Raw genomic sequence first — 13,220 nt, 5'->3', positions numbered from 1 at the left:
TCTTATTTCCTTCCTCACATCCACCATTTTCAAACAGAAAAAAATATTAATAAAAAACAAAATCCTCCCCTCGAATTCTGTATATTCCTTTTTTAATCTCAGTTGAAAAAGAAATGAACAGGGCTCGTGGTTTAAAAGGAGGTGCGTATTTTATTTTTCCTCGCTCGACGTTGAACGAGCTTTTCCTTTAAAGTTCCAATTCAAGGCATGAATGTGCGAGTTCTGCTGGGACTTTGGGACTGCGGTAAAAATTTCGTTGTCATAGGAACAGAACGGAACTAGGCCTAGCTCACCTGGGACTTAAACTTACTGCAAAAGCTATTTTTTTTTATTGAGGAAACCAACGAGCGACACAAATAAATAAATAACTAAGCCTGGCCTGTGCCGATCTCGCGGGTTTTAGGGATTCGCTCCCTTTTGACCTAAGAAAACGTGATTCCCAGAGAAATGTATATTCTTTCTGTTAAATAGGAGCTTCTCGTCATCGAGGCACTGATGAATATATCCTTTTTGATAGACAGGGATTTACCTAACTCCCTTTCTAGACTGCTACCAAGGTGAGGGAAATATTTACCTACAGGCTTCTTAATGTTTACAAGCTTGGCTATCAAAAGAGTCACAATTGTTAGTGAGTGGGCTCCAGTCTAAAAAGTCCTAATATTTGGGGATGCATGGATGGAGATTTTGGGATTTTTTCAGATTTAGCACCAATGTTGAATAATAATAACCATAAATACAGCAACGGTGTACAAACTCAATCTTGTCTTGCCACTATTTAAGAGGTGTATTATCCCCTAATTAATCCAGCTCAAAGGTACCCATTTAATTGCCTGCAGGAGAAAGAAAAGCATCAGCTGCAGTGGTAATATTCAAACCTACAACCTCTGTGTTGTACACAGATCCCGACCGAAGGCAACCAACTTAACACACTGCGCCATTGTACCAACAATGGGTATTTTACATGTACTGTGCTTGTGGCAATAAACTGCACTCCTATAAACTCCACTGGCAGATACTACTTTGAGACACTTTGTATCTGTAACGACAGGGAGTTACAATATGGGGAATTGTATCAGAAGCAGTATCTTCACATTTGTAACCCAAGACCGATGTGACATCATTTGACATCTGTTAGGAGGTCACAACTGATGTTACAGTTCAGTTGTAAGGCCATCTTGCACTAGATATGTCAAAGGCGAAGTTAGATTGTAGCTAGGTTTCTTCTAGCTTTATTAATCGTGGTTAAATAATTATGTGACATTGGAAGTTAATTGGAGTGATGTCAACATTCACTGTAAATGCTGGATATGATTGCCTCACAGCTGAAGATGCATTGGTTGTATGCGGTGAGGTCACCCGCTAAACTCTGGTGAAATTGTGGAGTCACTTGTTTTTGTTACAGCTGGATATGATGAGGTCCAGGTGAAGCTAAAATGCAGTTGTCATGTCCTCTTGCTGTATAATGTCTGGGTATGATGGTGATGTTACGGCACAAATGATATCATACAATATTGTCAAAGCCGGTAATGATTAAAGCACAAATGACGTTACAGTGCAGTTGTGGTGTCTTCTGGCGTTGTTATAGATTGATGAGGCCACCAGCACAGTTACAGTGATTCACTTAGCACTGGAGAAGCTTCTTGTAAATCATGTTATCATAGAGTTGTATTGTTGCAAAGCATTGCACAAGAAGGGCGTGAAGAGGCCTTGTCTACAAATGCAACATCATGTACCATGGTTGTGGCTGGCTGTGAGGGTGTGTGCGGAGAAAAGGTTAAAGTTAATCTCAGAATTGTATGCATTTTAAGACAATTTTTTTAAAGTGATTTCTCTATTTTTGATACATTATTTTTATGACCTCCAAGATCTCTGAATTATTTTTGGTAATGTATCTTTATTACCAGCATATTCTTGTGGAATCACTAGTAGTCCCATATTGTGCTTGAAATGTCTTCAGTATTCCAAGATTCTTTTTGTGAGGCTCTTGGCTCACTCGGAATGGGTTTGTTGAGGCTGGGGAATTCCTGGTTTCTTTGAATAATTGGAATAATTGGGGGATGGTCCTAGTATTTCAAAAGTGGATTTTTGAAAGCCCATTCTTTTAGAATTATTTGATATTAATCCTATTATTTCTGAAGTAGATTTACAAAGATTGAACTATTTTTAGGAGGTTACAGTATTCCCTACATATTTTTGTTATTGCCATGGAATTCCTGGGGTGTGCGTTTTAGATGCACCTAAATTCCATGGATATTTTCGGGGTGGTTATATTCCTGAAATGTAATTGGGATAGCCCCAGCATACCTAGTATCATTTTCAATGACCTCAGTATTGGAGTTCGCCATAATATGCAGGAGATGCTTTTTTTGTGATGGCCCCAGCATTCCTAGATTATGTATGAAGATTCCAATTTTTTGAAAGACGCTTTGTTCTCAAATATCTTCGTGATGGCCCTAGTGTTTTCATATGTGTGTGTGAGAGATAGCTCATTCTGGAATATTTTAGGGACCACCCCAGTAATCACAGAGTGCCCCATTATTCTAGGAGCATTTTGGGATGGACACAGTATTTCCTGAAGTATATTTCTGATGATACTAGAGTTGGTAGAGAATTTTTGGAGCAGCTACAGAAAATGTAATGTTTTTGCTGTAGCTTCCCCATTAAGCTCTTGAAATTTACGTCAAATACAACTTTTGTGAAGAGAAGGAAAGAGTAACAATGACACAAATTTTGTCTTGGTCTTTTCACAGATTCTTTTTAAAGTTTTTTCTCAAGTGCAATCAAAATTGTTTGAAAACAGCCGGAAATCCCAGAGATATGCGGCGTTTCCAGGTAAGAAATATGACTGTTATTTTCTTTTATATCCACGTTTGTACGTCGTTGCAGTTCTGTTCTTCATCAGAGAATTTTGTAAAGCATACTGCCTCAGAAAATATAATTTCTAAGACCCGGCCCACTCCCAGATTGAGCTAACATTTCAAAAGGCATGATATTTAGGGTTCTATTGCACTTCCGAAGTTTGACCGCACCTTCAAGCTGTAGGGTGGGGCTGATGTGCTGTGTTTTGCCAGAAAAGGGTGCTTGGAAAGCACCGTCGGTCGACTGTAGAAAAGGGCAGCATTGCAGAAGAGAAAGACCTTGCTTGAGATCATAGAGTGGGGATGATAGACTCACCTCACCTTTTTATTCAGAATTGTATATTTGTAACAAATGGGATTCTATGTGACAAAAAATTAAATGGGAAACTATTTGCCTATTTCTGCTTTTTAAGATTAGTAAAACTCTTAGGACCTTCAATTTTCAGTTATTCGTTACAACTTTCTCAGGTTGAGGCACAGTGTTCAAATAATCCAAATGGTGCCTCGAGGTGCTAGGAGCAGGCAGGGCAAGATAACCTATAATCCCTGTCTAAACATTTCATTACTGGGCGTTGTACGGAAAGCAGTGTGGGGTGGACTAAGGTTGAAATGTGGCTGACTCTGCCCCAGCCCGCTGCTCTTCCTAGATGCACCAGACACCTGCCATTTCTCTGCTTTCCTACCGGTGCGCCTGCCTCTGGAGGCAGCAGGTGTCTGCGCTGACACCCTTAACCCTGCTTCCGTGCTCTGTTAGCCAAAGGAGTAAAAAGCAAATGAAAACCTCATTCGAAAGTGCTCAGGGACCCTTTAAATAAAATGAAATAAATAACGCAGGCGCGCGGCGCTCCCTGCACTGCAGCCAGGCTCCTGGGACGGTGGCCCAGCTGCTTGGCAGTTAACGCGGCCTCTGGTTTCAACGCGCTGATGTATGGCCAATACTGGGGCCATAAATAAAAAGAAGAAAAAAACATCACGTGCCAAAGTGTGAGGTGTGCATTTGGAAGTCTCTCCTTTAAGGAAGGCCTGCCACTATCTTGCTTTCATTGTGTGCTTATGGGAACAGGAGAAAAAGCAGGTCTATTTTTGGGGTGCTACATTTTTCGCGTTCTGTCTTCAATAAGGGAACAATAAAAAAGGCACCTGGCGCAATGGTGGCTGCTCGTACGACTAGTGTTGCCTACTGGGTGTCCTGTCTTGATTTTTCATCGAATACATCAATGCATTCTGGGAGTTGTAGTATTGTTTCCGCTCAGTATAACCAGTTGATTAAACACAAATGAAAACAGTGATATGTGAATGGGAGCTCCAAACGTGCACTGTAAGATGGAGCAAGCTGGTAGCCCTAGGTATGACTCCATGTCAGTGGTACATCAATTCTACAGCCCTTGCCTTTACTCTTGGAAGCCTATGAACTTTGGAAATTGCACTGCGTAACTGACTGACAAAAGCACCAGATCACCATAGTTTCTTTACAGCAAGCTGAGGAATAGAGAAGTGTCTGGTGAAGATCGTAGACCCATGGTCACTTTCTAATTAGCATCTTAGATGGACAAATCTGTTGTCACATCCTGATGACATCAAAAGGTTTGTCCACACACTGCAAGCAACAAGTTCATCAGCTTAGGAGTAAGTAGACTATTTCACCGAGGACATTCCACTACTGTTCAGTAGATGAATAGATCCACCTCCAATTCAGAAGACTTAACTTCAACTACTGGCTACTATGAAAGGCTCAGAATGACTGCCAATCTGCCAAGATGGATGCTATTTAGCTGGTGTGTGGCTGGCTTTGCTGCTTTTGGCCTTCTGATCCCGCCCCTTCTCTTCTGCTTGCTAAATGGTTAAACAGGCCATTGGATTGTTGGATCAAAATGTCTGGGAAGGTAGGAATACAGCAGGTTAATGCACCATCCAACCTGGGGCCGACTGTTGTCAAGTAATGCTCTTTGGTTAATGATCCAGGGCTGTGATTTGGTGAATAACTCTGAGTCGATTTACATAAGAGCTGAGACTCTACCCCTTTCGCAGGAACCTGCTCTGGAAAATAGCCAATGCAGACACAAAATAAATCACAAGAAAGCTGTCTCCTAAAACTTAATCTACTTTTTCTTCAAAATATCAAGAAAGATAGCAAATTACCACCTTTGCAACCTTTACAAAATAGCACAACACTTCACAACAACAGTCAGAAATCAGACTAACTTGAAATTCTGTGGTGGGCTCCATCAGCTCCACCATTTTACTACAACACTAGTATCTTTCAAGTGAACCAGGAGCACGTTCTGCAGCAAATGCAGACATTCTTCGAGTCTAGTGCAGTGAGAGTGCTGCAGTCTGACCCAAACTGCACACAAGGTGGGCAGCGAGGGGGTAGAAGCTGAACTCCTTGTGGTCGGGGGCCCAAAGTCTCAATATAGGACCAGAAGTGAGCTGGAAACAAAGTTCTTTCGGATTGTGCATCATGGAGAGCAATAAAAGGCTCCCACATACCAGTCTGCACTGTGAGCGTTGACATAAGGAGCCATCTCACGGCTGTAAAGACATCAAGAATGTAATGAGCTTCACAGATGTGTGGGGACACAGGGAACTCTCCCACTCCGGGAGGAGGTAGGGCTCGGAATTTCAGGGTTCATGTAAATACATACTGAGTGATGTGACCCTTGGAGCTGTTATTTATCTGTTCCTCTTGCTTAGCAACGACGCGCATGTCCTGCCTGTACATTCCTCCAGCAGCCATATGTATGTAACATGGTTCTACTCTACAGAGAGCACTCTCAAGTGGCTGCAAAGCATTGTGGGTGCAATATAAAGCTACAGCTATATTAAATATATGTTCTATGTGTATGTCCTCCTGTTTGCATGACTCTTCCCATGACAAATTCTCTCTCGCTATCTCTCTAGCTGCCCCATGTCATCTGTCTGTCTATGTGTCTGTCAGTCTGTCTATCTGCCCCAATATTGTACGCTTCATAGTCGTACAACATCCTAGGCAGATATAATGAGTTAACATCAGAGGTGCTTGTGCCACGCTGCTCTAGTGTGTGTTGCTTGCTGACCCTCTTTAGAGCCCACCTGTGAGAATTGAAGAGTCTGTGATAAGAAAAACATTGCGTTCAAAGTCATAGGATATGTGGGGGGGGCAAGAGTGAGTCTCTGTCAGAGGTGAAGAACTCGTGCCCGTCGAAAGAGACCGGTGGTGTTTGGAACCTAAGCTCCAACCAGGGAGGCCAAACCTTCCATGGGCTTGTACAGATGCAAATACCCACAAACCCCACATACAGTCAGACCACACACGTATATTCATCCACATAAGAATCCACCAGATTCCACTAGTAGAATCTGTTGGAATCTTGGAGTGAGATGGTTGCAGGTATGTGCCATGGATGTATCTATGTTGAGCCAAGTGTCTAGAGCAACCGTTGAGTAAGACCAGGAAACATATGTTGAGATAATACACGCTGGAAGCCTAGTTCATGTCTCCATAGGCAATACGAGTGCCAGTGCATGGTCTCCAGCACAACAAGAGCTCCTGTCCTGGAAGCATTAAACCTCTGCCCTCCAAGAAGTTAGAGCACCTAGGGAAACATCCTGCCTTGCTCCTCTTAAGCATGTGAGCCCCACAGGTTAATGCCTCTGTCATGGAGATGCATTCATCTGAGGTCTGAATGCAGAAGCTCCCAGAGGAGAAGAAGGTGTAAGCCTCAGGCTCCTCTGGGATTCCTAAGGAGCTGGTTCCTTCCACCCCCCCCCCCCCACTATCATTTTGAATCCTCATAACATGCTCTGAATCTGTGGCAAACAGAGACACACACATGGTAAACAACCTTTACAACGAAACTTTTACAATGCACTACCATTACAACGCGGTCATTACAATGCAAACCATTACAACGCATTGCGCTGGGGGGCGCTCTAGGATAGGGAATACGTTTAATTTACTATCCAACACCTTCCCTAGTGTCCACGGGGACTGGAGTTGGAATAGTAAATTAAACTATTCACTATCCAACACCCAAAAGCACTATGCGTTGTAATGGATTGCGATGTAAAAACCGCGTAGTAAAGGCAGGCGTTGTAATAGCCTGCGTTGTAACGTCATACACCCCACACACATGCATGCATGCACACACAAACACACACACTTTCAATCCCTCTCGTTCTCTCTCCCTTTCTTTCTTTGTCTCACTCCCTAACCTTAGCACTACCCCAACTTTTTACTCGAAGTGCCACTTTCATTACTATCTGCTACAGTCTCCCATCTTCATATCTCGCTGTCTGGCTCTTTTGCTCTCACCTTATTGTACAGCAGCCCACACACCTAAAGTTGCCAACCTGTCATACATTACCACTTCTTCGATCATTGAGGTTAGAGCATTTTTGGGGAAGCTCATTCAATCCACAAGTCCCCTCCTTAATTGCCCCTAAATAGATCCCTCAACCCCTTGCTGTGTCCCTTTGAGACATCCAAGGTCAAGGACGCATGACGCGTTTTGGAAGCTACTGACATAAAGTAACATAACATACCAAACCACATCATACCCTGACAGACCATACAACTCGCAAACACACACACACACACACACAGACTCGAACACACTCCCATGCCCACATCAAACTGCCTAAACACTCCCTCAGCCAGCGTGCATTTTTCTGAAAAACTCAATTTTTAAGTCTTGAGAAGGCATGTTGGGCTTTGATTGATGTGTTGATGTGAACGCCGGCCAAATGCATGTAAACAGTTAACAAGATAATGGTGAGAAATGTTGACCTTGATTTGTTTAGCTAAGATGTAAAGATTTTCGAATGTCAGAGGTCGACCTGTGTAGTGTTTCTTGGAGCCTAACTGTGTCTGACCCCCTAACTCTTGGGCTGGGGCCTGCAGTCTTGGAACAGTGAAGCAAACCAGGGGGGCAGAGCGAGAGAGAGGGAGTGAGGGGCAGGAAATGGAGTGAGGTGTTTCAGGAAGTTGTCAGGAGTTGACGGATTGGTTCCAGATGCAGGAGGGTCAGCCTCCCTGACCCAGGAAATGCTCACTGGGGAAAGGAGTTGGCTTGTGCCAAGGGGAGGGCCTGGGAGCCGGAGACCATGGAGGAATGCGCATTCCACTTCCCCTGCCCTTGTAATACACATTTGTTTAACTCTTACTTACTGGACTATTTTTATAGCTGGCACAGTTTTTCGAGAGAAAGTGCGCTCTCTACCTACACAACATAAACTCTTGCAGCAATAAAACACAATCCCTTCTCCCCCTCCCCGAGAAATAGCATAACGTGTGGAAATAAAAGCCAGTATTGTGCAGGCCAACTTTCCCTCTTAAACGAGATTGAGCCTCATTTTGGAAATGAAAATGTCCAATTTCAGTCTATTTTCAGTTCTTTCCCTCTTTAAAAAATAATTGTGCCAAAGCCATTTCATTGCGAAGTGTGGCCTTCCCTGCGCCCCCGGTGTTTAATAGGGATCAGAACTCTTGTTAAGGCCTATGCATGTAAACTAGGGGCGGAGGTCTTGTGCTCATAAATATTCTTCAGTGGGACAGACTCGCCACTCTTACCAGTTCTCTGAAATGAGGAGCAGAGCCCTTCTTGCGCCTGTTCTGTTGAATAGGGATAGCAGCACTTTGATGGTGGCTAGAGAATTGGTTCACATCCTTAATTGGATCCATTGTATTTAAGTATGAATTAGAAATAACACTCATTGCCCATAAAACTCTCCAGTGAGGTGTTGAATAAGATCCCCTTTAACATGCAATTGTCATGTTCGAGTCCACATTGCCTTTCCTTATTTAAACTACGATTTGGAGCTTGCCCCACATTATTGCGAATGTTTAACAAGGAGCTGTTGGAGCCCGACTTAATGGGCCTCACTGTATTTCAATGGGACCCAGAGCAGGTCGATGGGTGCCTCAAATTAATTTCAATAAAGTGTTTATTTATTTCGAGAGTTTTCTATAGAGCAAACTTCACCCGAGGGAATGCATGCCCTTTACAATAAAGACAGAAGCATGTTACCACCAGGGTTGATGTTTACATATCATGAGAAGTTAATAGCCACGTTATGTACATTCAACAGAGTGTTGGGGCATGTTTAAAAACATTTCACTGTTGAGTCGGATTCTAACTCTAATTTGTTCCCATATATTTCAGTGGAGAGTCACACCATGATCTAATATGACTGAAGTCCTGATTGGTCATGTATAATCGTCTATTAGGAATCTTCGTTTGGCATGAATCCCTTTTTGATGTTTTCTGACCCTTTTGCTCAATTTACTTTTTGAAGTACTGGGTCGTCTGTGTGGTTTTCCAACCTTCCTTGGCTTAGGGTAGCAAATTCATGTTTTTTCCTGGATCACTGAAAACTGAGACATCCTTGTGGTGTGCGGTGTACATATATTCGGGGTAACATGACTTCGTTTCCTTTGAATGTCATTGACCGTTGTATAATCCAAACATGCTATCTTTGAAGAAAGAAGTCAATAAACACTTGAGCCCAAAAGGCTAGCACTGACGGGTGTGTCTGGTCAAAGCAAGTAGAAATATCAATCTGGAATTTGAACTGAAATTGACAAACCTTCAAAAGAGAATGTGCCTGAAAAATATTGCTAGATGTGAAGACACACCGATTCCAGCCTATGTTATTCACTTGCAGAGCCACAAATACCTCAGACATTCAGTAAGACATAGAAAATCCACTCGGGGATGCATCAGTCAGTGGTTATATTCTCTTGCCAGTAACTGAGCGTTACAGTAAAGGAATCACACCATGTCGATTTAAACGCTGTTTCTGTGCTCTTCTCTTACATTACTTGTGCATGACAAAATATGAAAGTAGAATGTCATGGAGACTTGTCAAGGAATGGTGCTAACAAGATAGGTTAAAGTGTCATTCTGTAGGAACAAAACAATCCTTTCTATTCTTCCAGCATATGGGATTTGCCAGGCTGTGATGCAAATGAAGGGCTTCTTAACTTTTGCATCTCAAATTGAGAAGTACCACTTATGTTTGTGGTGTGGTGTGATCATGTGTTGATAGGACTGTGAACCATAGAATGGACCAAGTAGCATGGGTGTTAAAGATGATAAAAAGATCCCAAGCAGATACCAGCCACCATCAACCATGTTTACCAGACAGTTGTTTGGTGCAGCAGAAGTTGGACACTGGGGAAGCAGCATTATGTTGTTGCCACAGGCACCGTTGCTGAGTCACATCATCTGATGGCTCCAGCTAACGGAAGGCATTTTCTGAAACTGGTCAGATGGCCGATATAAGGAAAAGTCCCAGGGAGTCAGAACCACAGGCCATTCCATTTATGACCAATTGACCGACCAAATTGTTAGAACTTCTCACATCCAACCAAATGCTGCTATAGAAAGAATAAATGTGGTCACTTACTAGAGTGTGGAGTATAGTTAATACCCACAGAGCTGTTGCTTCTGAGGTTTTTATACTGAACAAGTCTGGAGCAGGCTTCTTTAATTATGTGATTCAGTCTTGGTGACATTGCCCAGATACACAGAAAGTGATGCCAGATTAGTTAGTCTGTCATTCTCCAGAGAGTTGGTTCTACATTGAGACCATTGCAGGAAACTGCCCTGATATGCAACCCTCAAATGGCTATAAGCGGGCACCAGATTACAATAAATAGATTACAAAAATGCCTTGTTACTATGTGAAAGGAAGTGGCAATATAGAAACAATATAATTTTGCATGAACCGCATAAATTCCTTGCACCACGCCTCCCACAGCACATAAGACAATACATAGATTTTAGCATTAACCTTGGCTTCTCATGAGCCCTCTTCACAGGTCAGGTGACATAAATTGCACTAGTGACAGGCAGTTTTGTACTGGTGCCGGAGAATTTTACACAAGATTTGAAATTATGTTTGTGCTGGCCAACTTGTAAAACGTATAATTTTTGACTGGTCAGGTAGGGCAAATGTCATTGTTTTCCTTTGGTCTTCAGTGTAACTGTCATTGCTAATCAGGCGGCACCAGTGCAAAACTACCTAGAACCATGGTAGGGGTCGTCAGGAGTCGCAGCTGCGACCCCTAGCTTGCCTTCGGCACTGTCCTTGTAACCACTGGCCTCTGAGATGATAAGGGCAGTGTCAGTATTAGAAGTTAAACAAGGCTGTTATGAGCCCTGTTTACTTTTTGTGTCCCTCAACTACATTGGGCATCTCGGTGTCTCCTGCACACCCTGAACATGTGAGGGCTAAATACAAAATAATGAGAGAGAGGAGAGGGGGAAGACTAGATAGGGAAAATAATGAAAGGAGGAGCAGGAAGACAAAGGTGTGTGTGTGAGAGAGTGAAAGAGAGGGAGAGGGATTAAAGAGACATCAGAGAGAGGTGATAGGCAATGGAGATATGCACAGGCATTAAAGAGAGTGAGATAAGTGAGAGAAATAGGCGATAGGCACATTAAAAGGTGGCAAAGAGACAGCCAAGAGGTAGAGAAAGGAGAGGACCAGTGAGAGGGGATGAATGTATGAGAGCAATGAGATAAAGATTGCAAAGACAGAGAGCGAGGGCGATCCTGGCGTTGATAGACAACTGAGCATCAGAGGGAAGCAGAGAGAGAGAGAGAAAGAGAGAAAGTGGTGATAAGACAGAGAGGTTAGAAAGGAAACTGCGAGATGCGAGGAGATGTGGAGATGATATTTAGACAGACAGTAACAAAGAGATAGACAAGGGAGTAAGAGGAGTGGGAGACAGTCGAAAGAGCGAGCTGAAAAAATAGACAAAGCAGGCGAGAAGGTCAGGTGAGAGAGGGAAGCCCTGAGATATAAGGAGAGCAAGGAGAAAAAAGTTGAGATAAAGGAGGAGACAGGAAGGGAGAGAAAGTAACAGCCAACAAATGAGAAAGAGACGGCTATGTCAAAGGTGATTTGGCATCACTTCCTGTGTTCTCACTGGGGTAAAATAACACATCATGTCACTTCTGCTACCGCTGGCATTTTGGTGAATTGAAGTCGATGCCTAGAACCATTGCAAAAGTTCTCTGCCCTGATGCAGTTTACCATGATCTGTCCTTACGACAATGAAATCCTTCCTCACTCTTCACCCTTACCTGGTCAGGATGCAAGGTGCAGAGACTGTATTCTGTTTCTGAGCACTTAGTCTGAAGAGTGCTTGGGCCTCAGAAGGCTCAGAAGAAGACTTGCTCGTGGCCAAGCTCCGGGTGGGAAATCCGTGCCGTGTGCAGAAGCACCATCTTGAAAACACAAGAGTCCTGATTTTCAGCTGCCTGATCCAACCACAGCACCGCGCCTCCTTGAAATATGTGCTGAGATTTCCACTTTGGATTTCCTGTAACATCTTGTCATAAATCTTCCGGATGCTGGAAGAACTCAGGTGCATTTCTAGCTTGCTTGGAAGGGGCTGCATGGGCCAGCACAGCATGTGTTTTCATTGTTTCATGAAAACTAATGAAGTCCATGTGAATCAGAGGACTAGGTCATGCTGGAATCGTTTGCTTTAGACCTACACCCAAGCACGCAATGACGACATACGCCCAACCTGCAGTGAGCACTTAATGATCACTGGAATGCGAGACACGCAATAACCTTTTACGCTGAGGCGCAAGTCTTGGGAGGGAACTCAACTTATCCTCCAGCCCGTCTTCATAAACTGAGATTCTCTCTCAAAAAAGGCTCCTGAAAAGTTACAGGAACGCAAAATCTGAGAGTACAGCTTGCAGGAAAAAAAGGTTTTGCCTGGAAATGTAGCCAGACCCATGAGAAGTATTAAAATGATGAGCTACAAATGAATGACTTACTAAGGGTATGTTGCCAAATTGAAGTTTCTACAGTTGGCCTTTGACGAAGAGAAACAAAGTGGTTTGTGTAGTGTCGGCTGAAGAAGACTGCAGATCCATGCTGATTTTCATTTTCGTGCACATTGCAAGTTGTTGCAAGAGACACAAATGTATTCAGTGTTTTATTTAAGACAATCATGTGCCTAAGTATAAAGGTGTGATTCATCAGGTGAAGTAAACTGATTCTAGGCCGAGTTCACCGAAGGCACATTTATTGCATCATAATAATCTAGCCAATGAAGAAGGAAGCATCGAGACTGCAATGACGATGCAATATGCACTGACTAGCTGAAAACAGCTTACATGTCAACCATTTCTGATGCCTTTGTTAACACTGTTGGCCTTTCTCTTTTGCCCAAGCACACAGACAGCAGAAAGTGGGATAAGAAAGACCCTTCACACTGAAAGTGCCACTCAGTATGTAATGTAGAGGTTTTAAAGGCTTGCTTCCCACCTTTGAGCCATTCATGCCATGAAGAATACCATCTTTAGATCACCGGCTATCCTGTTACTTTGGAATGATGATTATCCAACACCCCAG

At 43.1% G+C, this 13,220-nt stretch overlaps 1 protein-coding gene across 3 annotated transcripts in view; it reads left to right on the top strand.

The window, feature by feature from the left end:
- EBF2 (EBF transcription factor 2) overlaps positions 1 to 13,220 on the top strand; it is a 215,674-nt gene that overhangs the window by 158,809 nt on the left and 43,645 nt on the right. For all 3 annotated transcript variants that reach the window (XM_078666609.1, XM_078666607.1, XM_078666608.1), the window contains exon 7: positions 2,751 to 2,832. In XM_078666609.1, coding sequence (XP_078522735.1) covers positions 2,751 to 2,832 — 82 coding nt within the window. The remainder of the gene's footprint in view (positions 1 to 2,750; positions 2,833 to 13,220) is intronic.

This window comes from Lissotriton helveticus, chromosome 11 (genome assembly GCF_964261635.1).
Source record: "Lissotriton helveticus chromosome 11, aLisHel1.1, whole genome shotgun sequence".
Taxonomy (NCBI): Eukaryota; Metazoa; Chordata; class Amphibia; order Caudata; family Salamandridae; genus Lissotriton; species Lissotriton helveticus.
The sequence above is the reverse complement of the archived record's forward strand: the minus strand, read 5'-3'. Positions and strand labels throughout refer to the sequence as shown.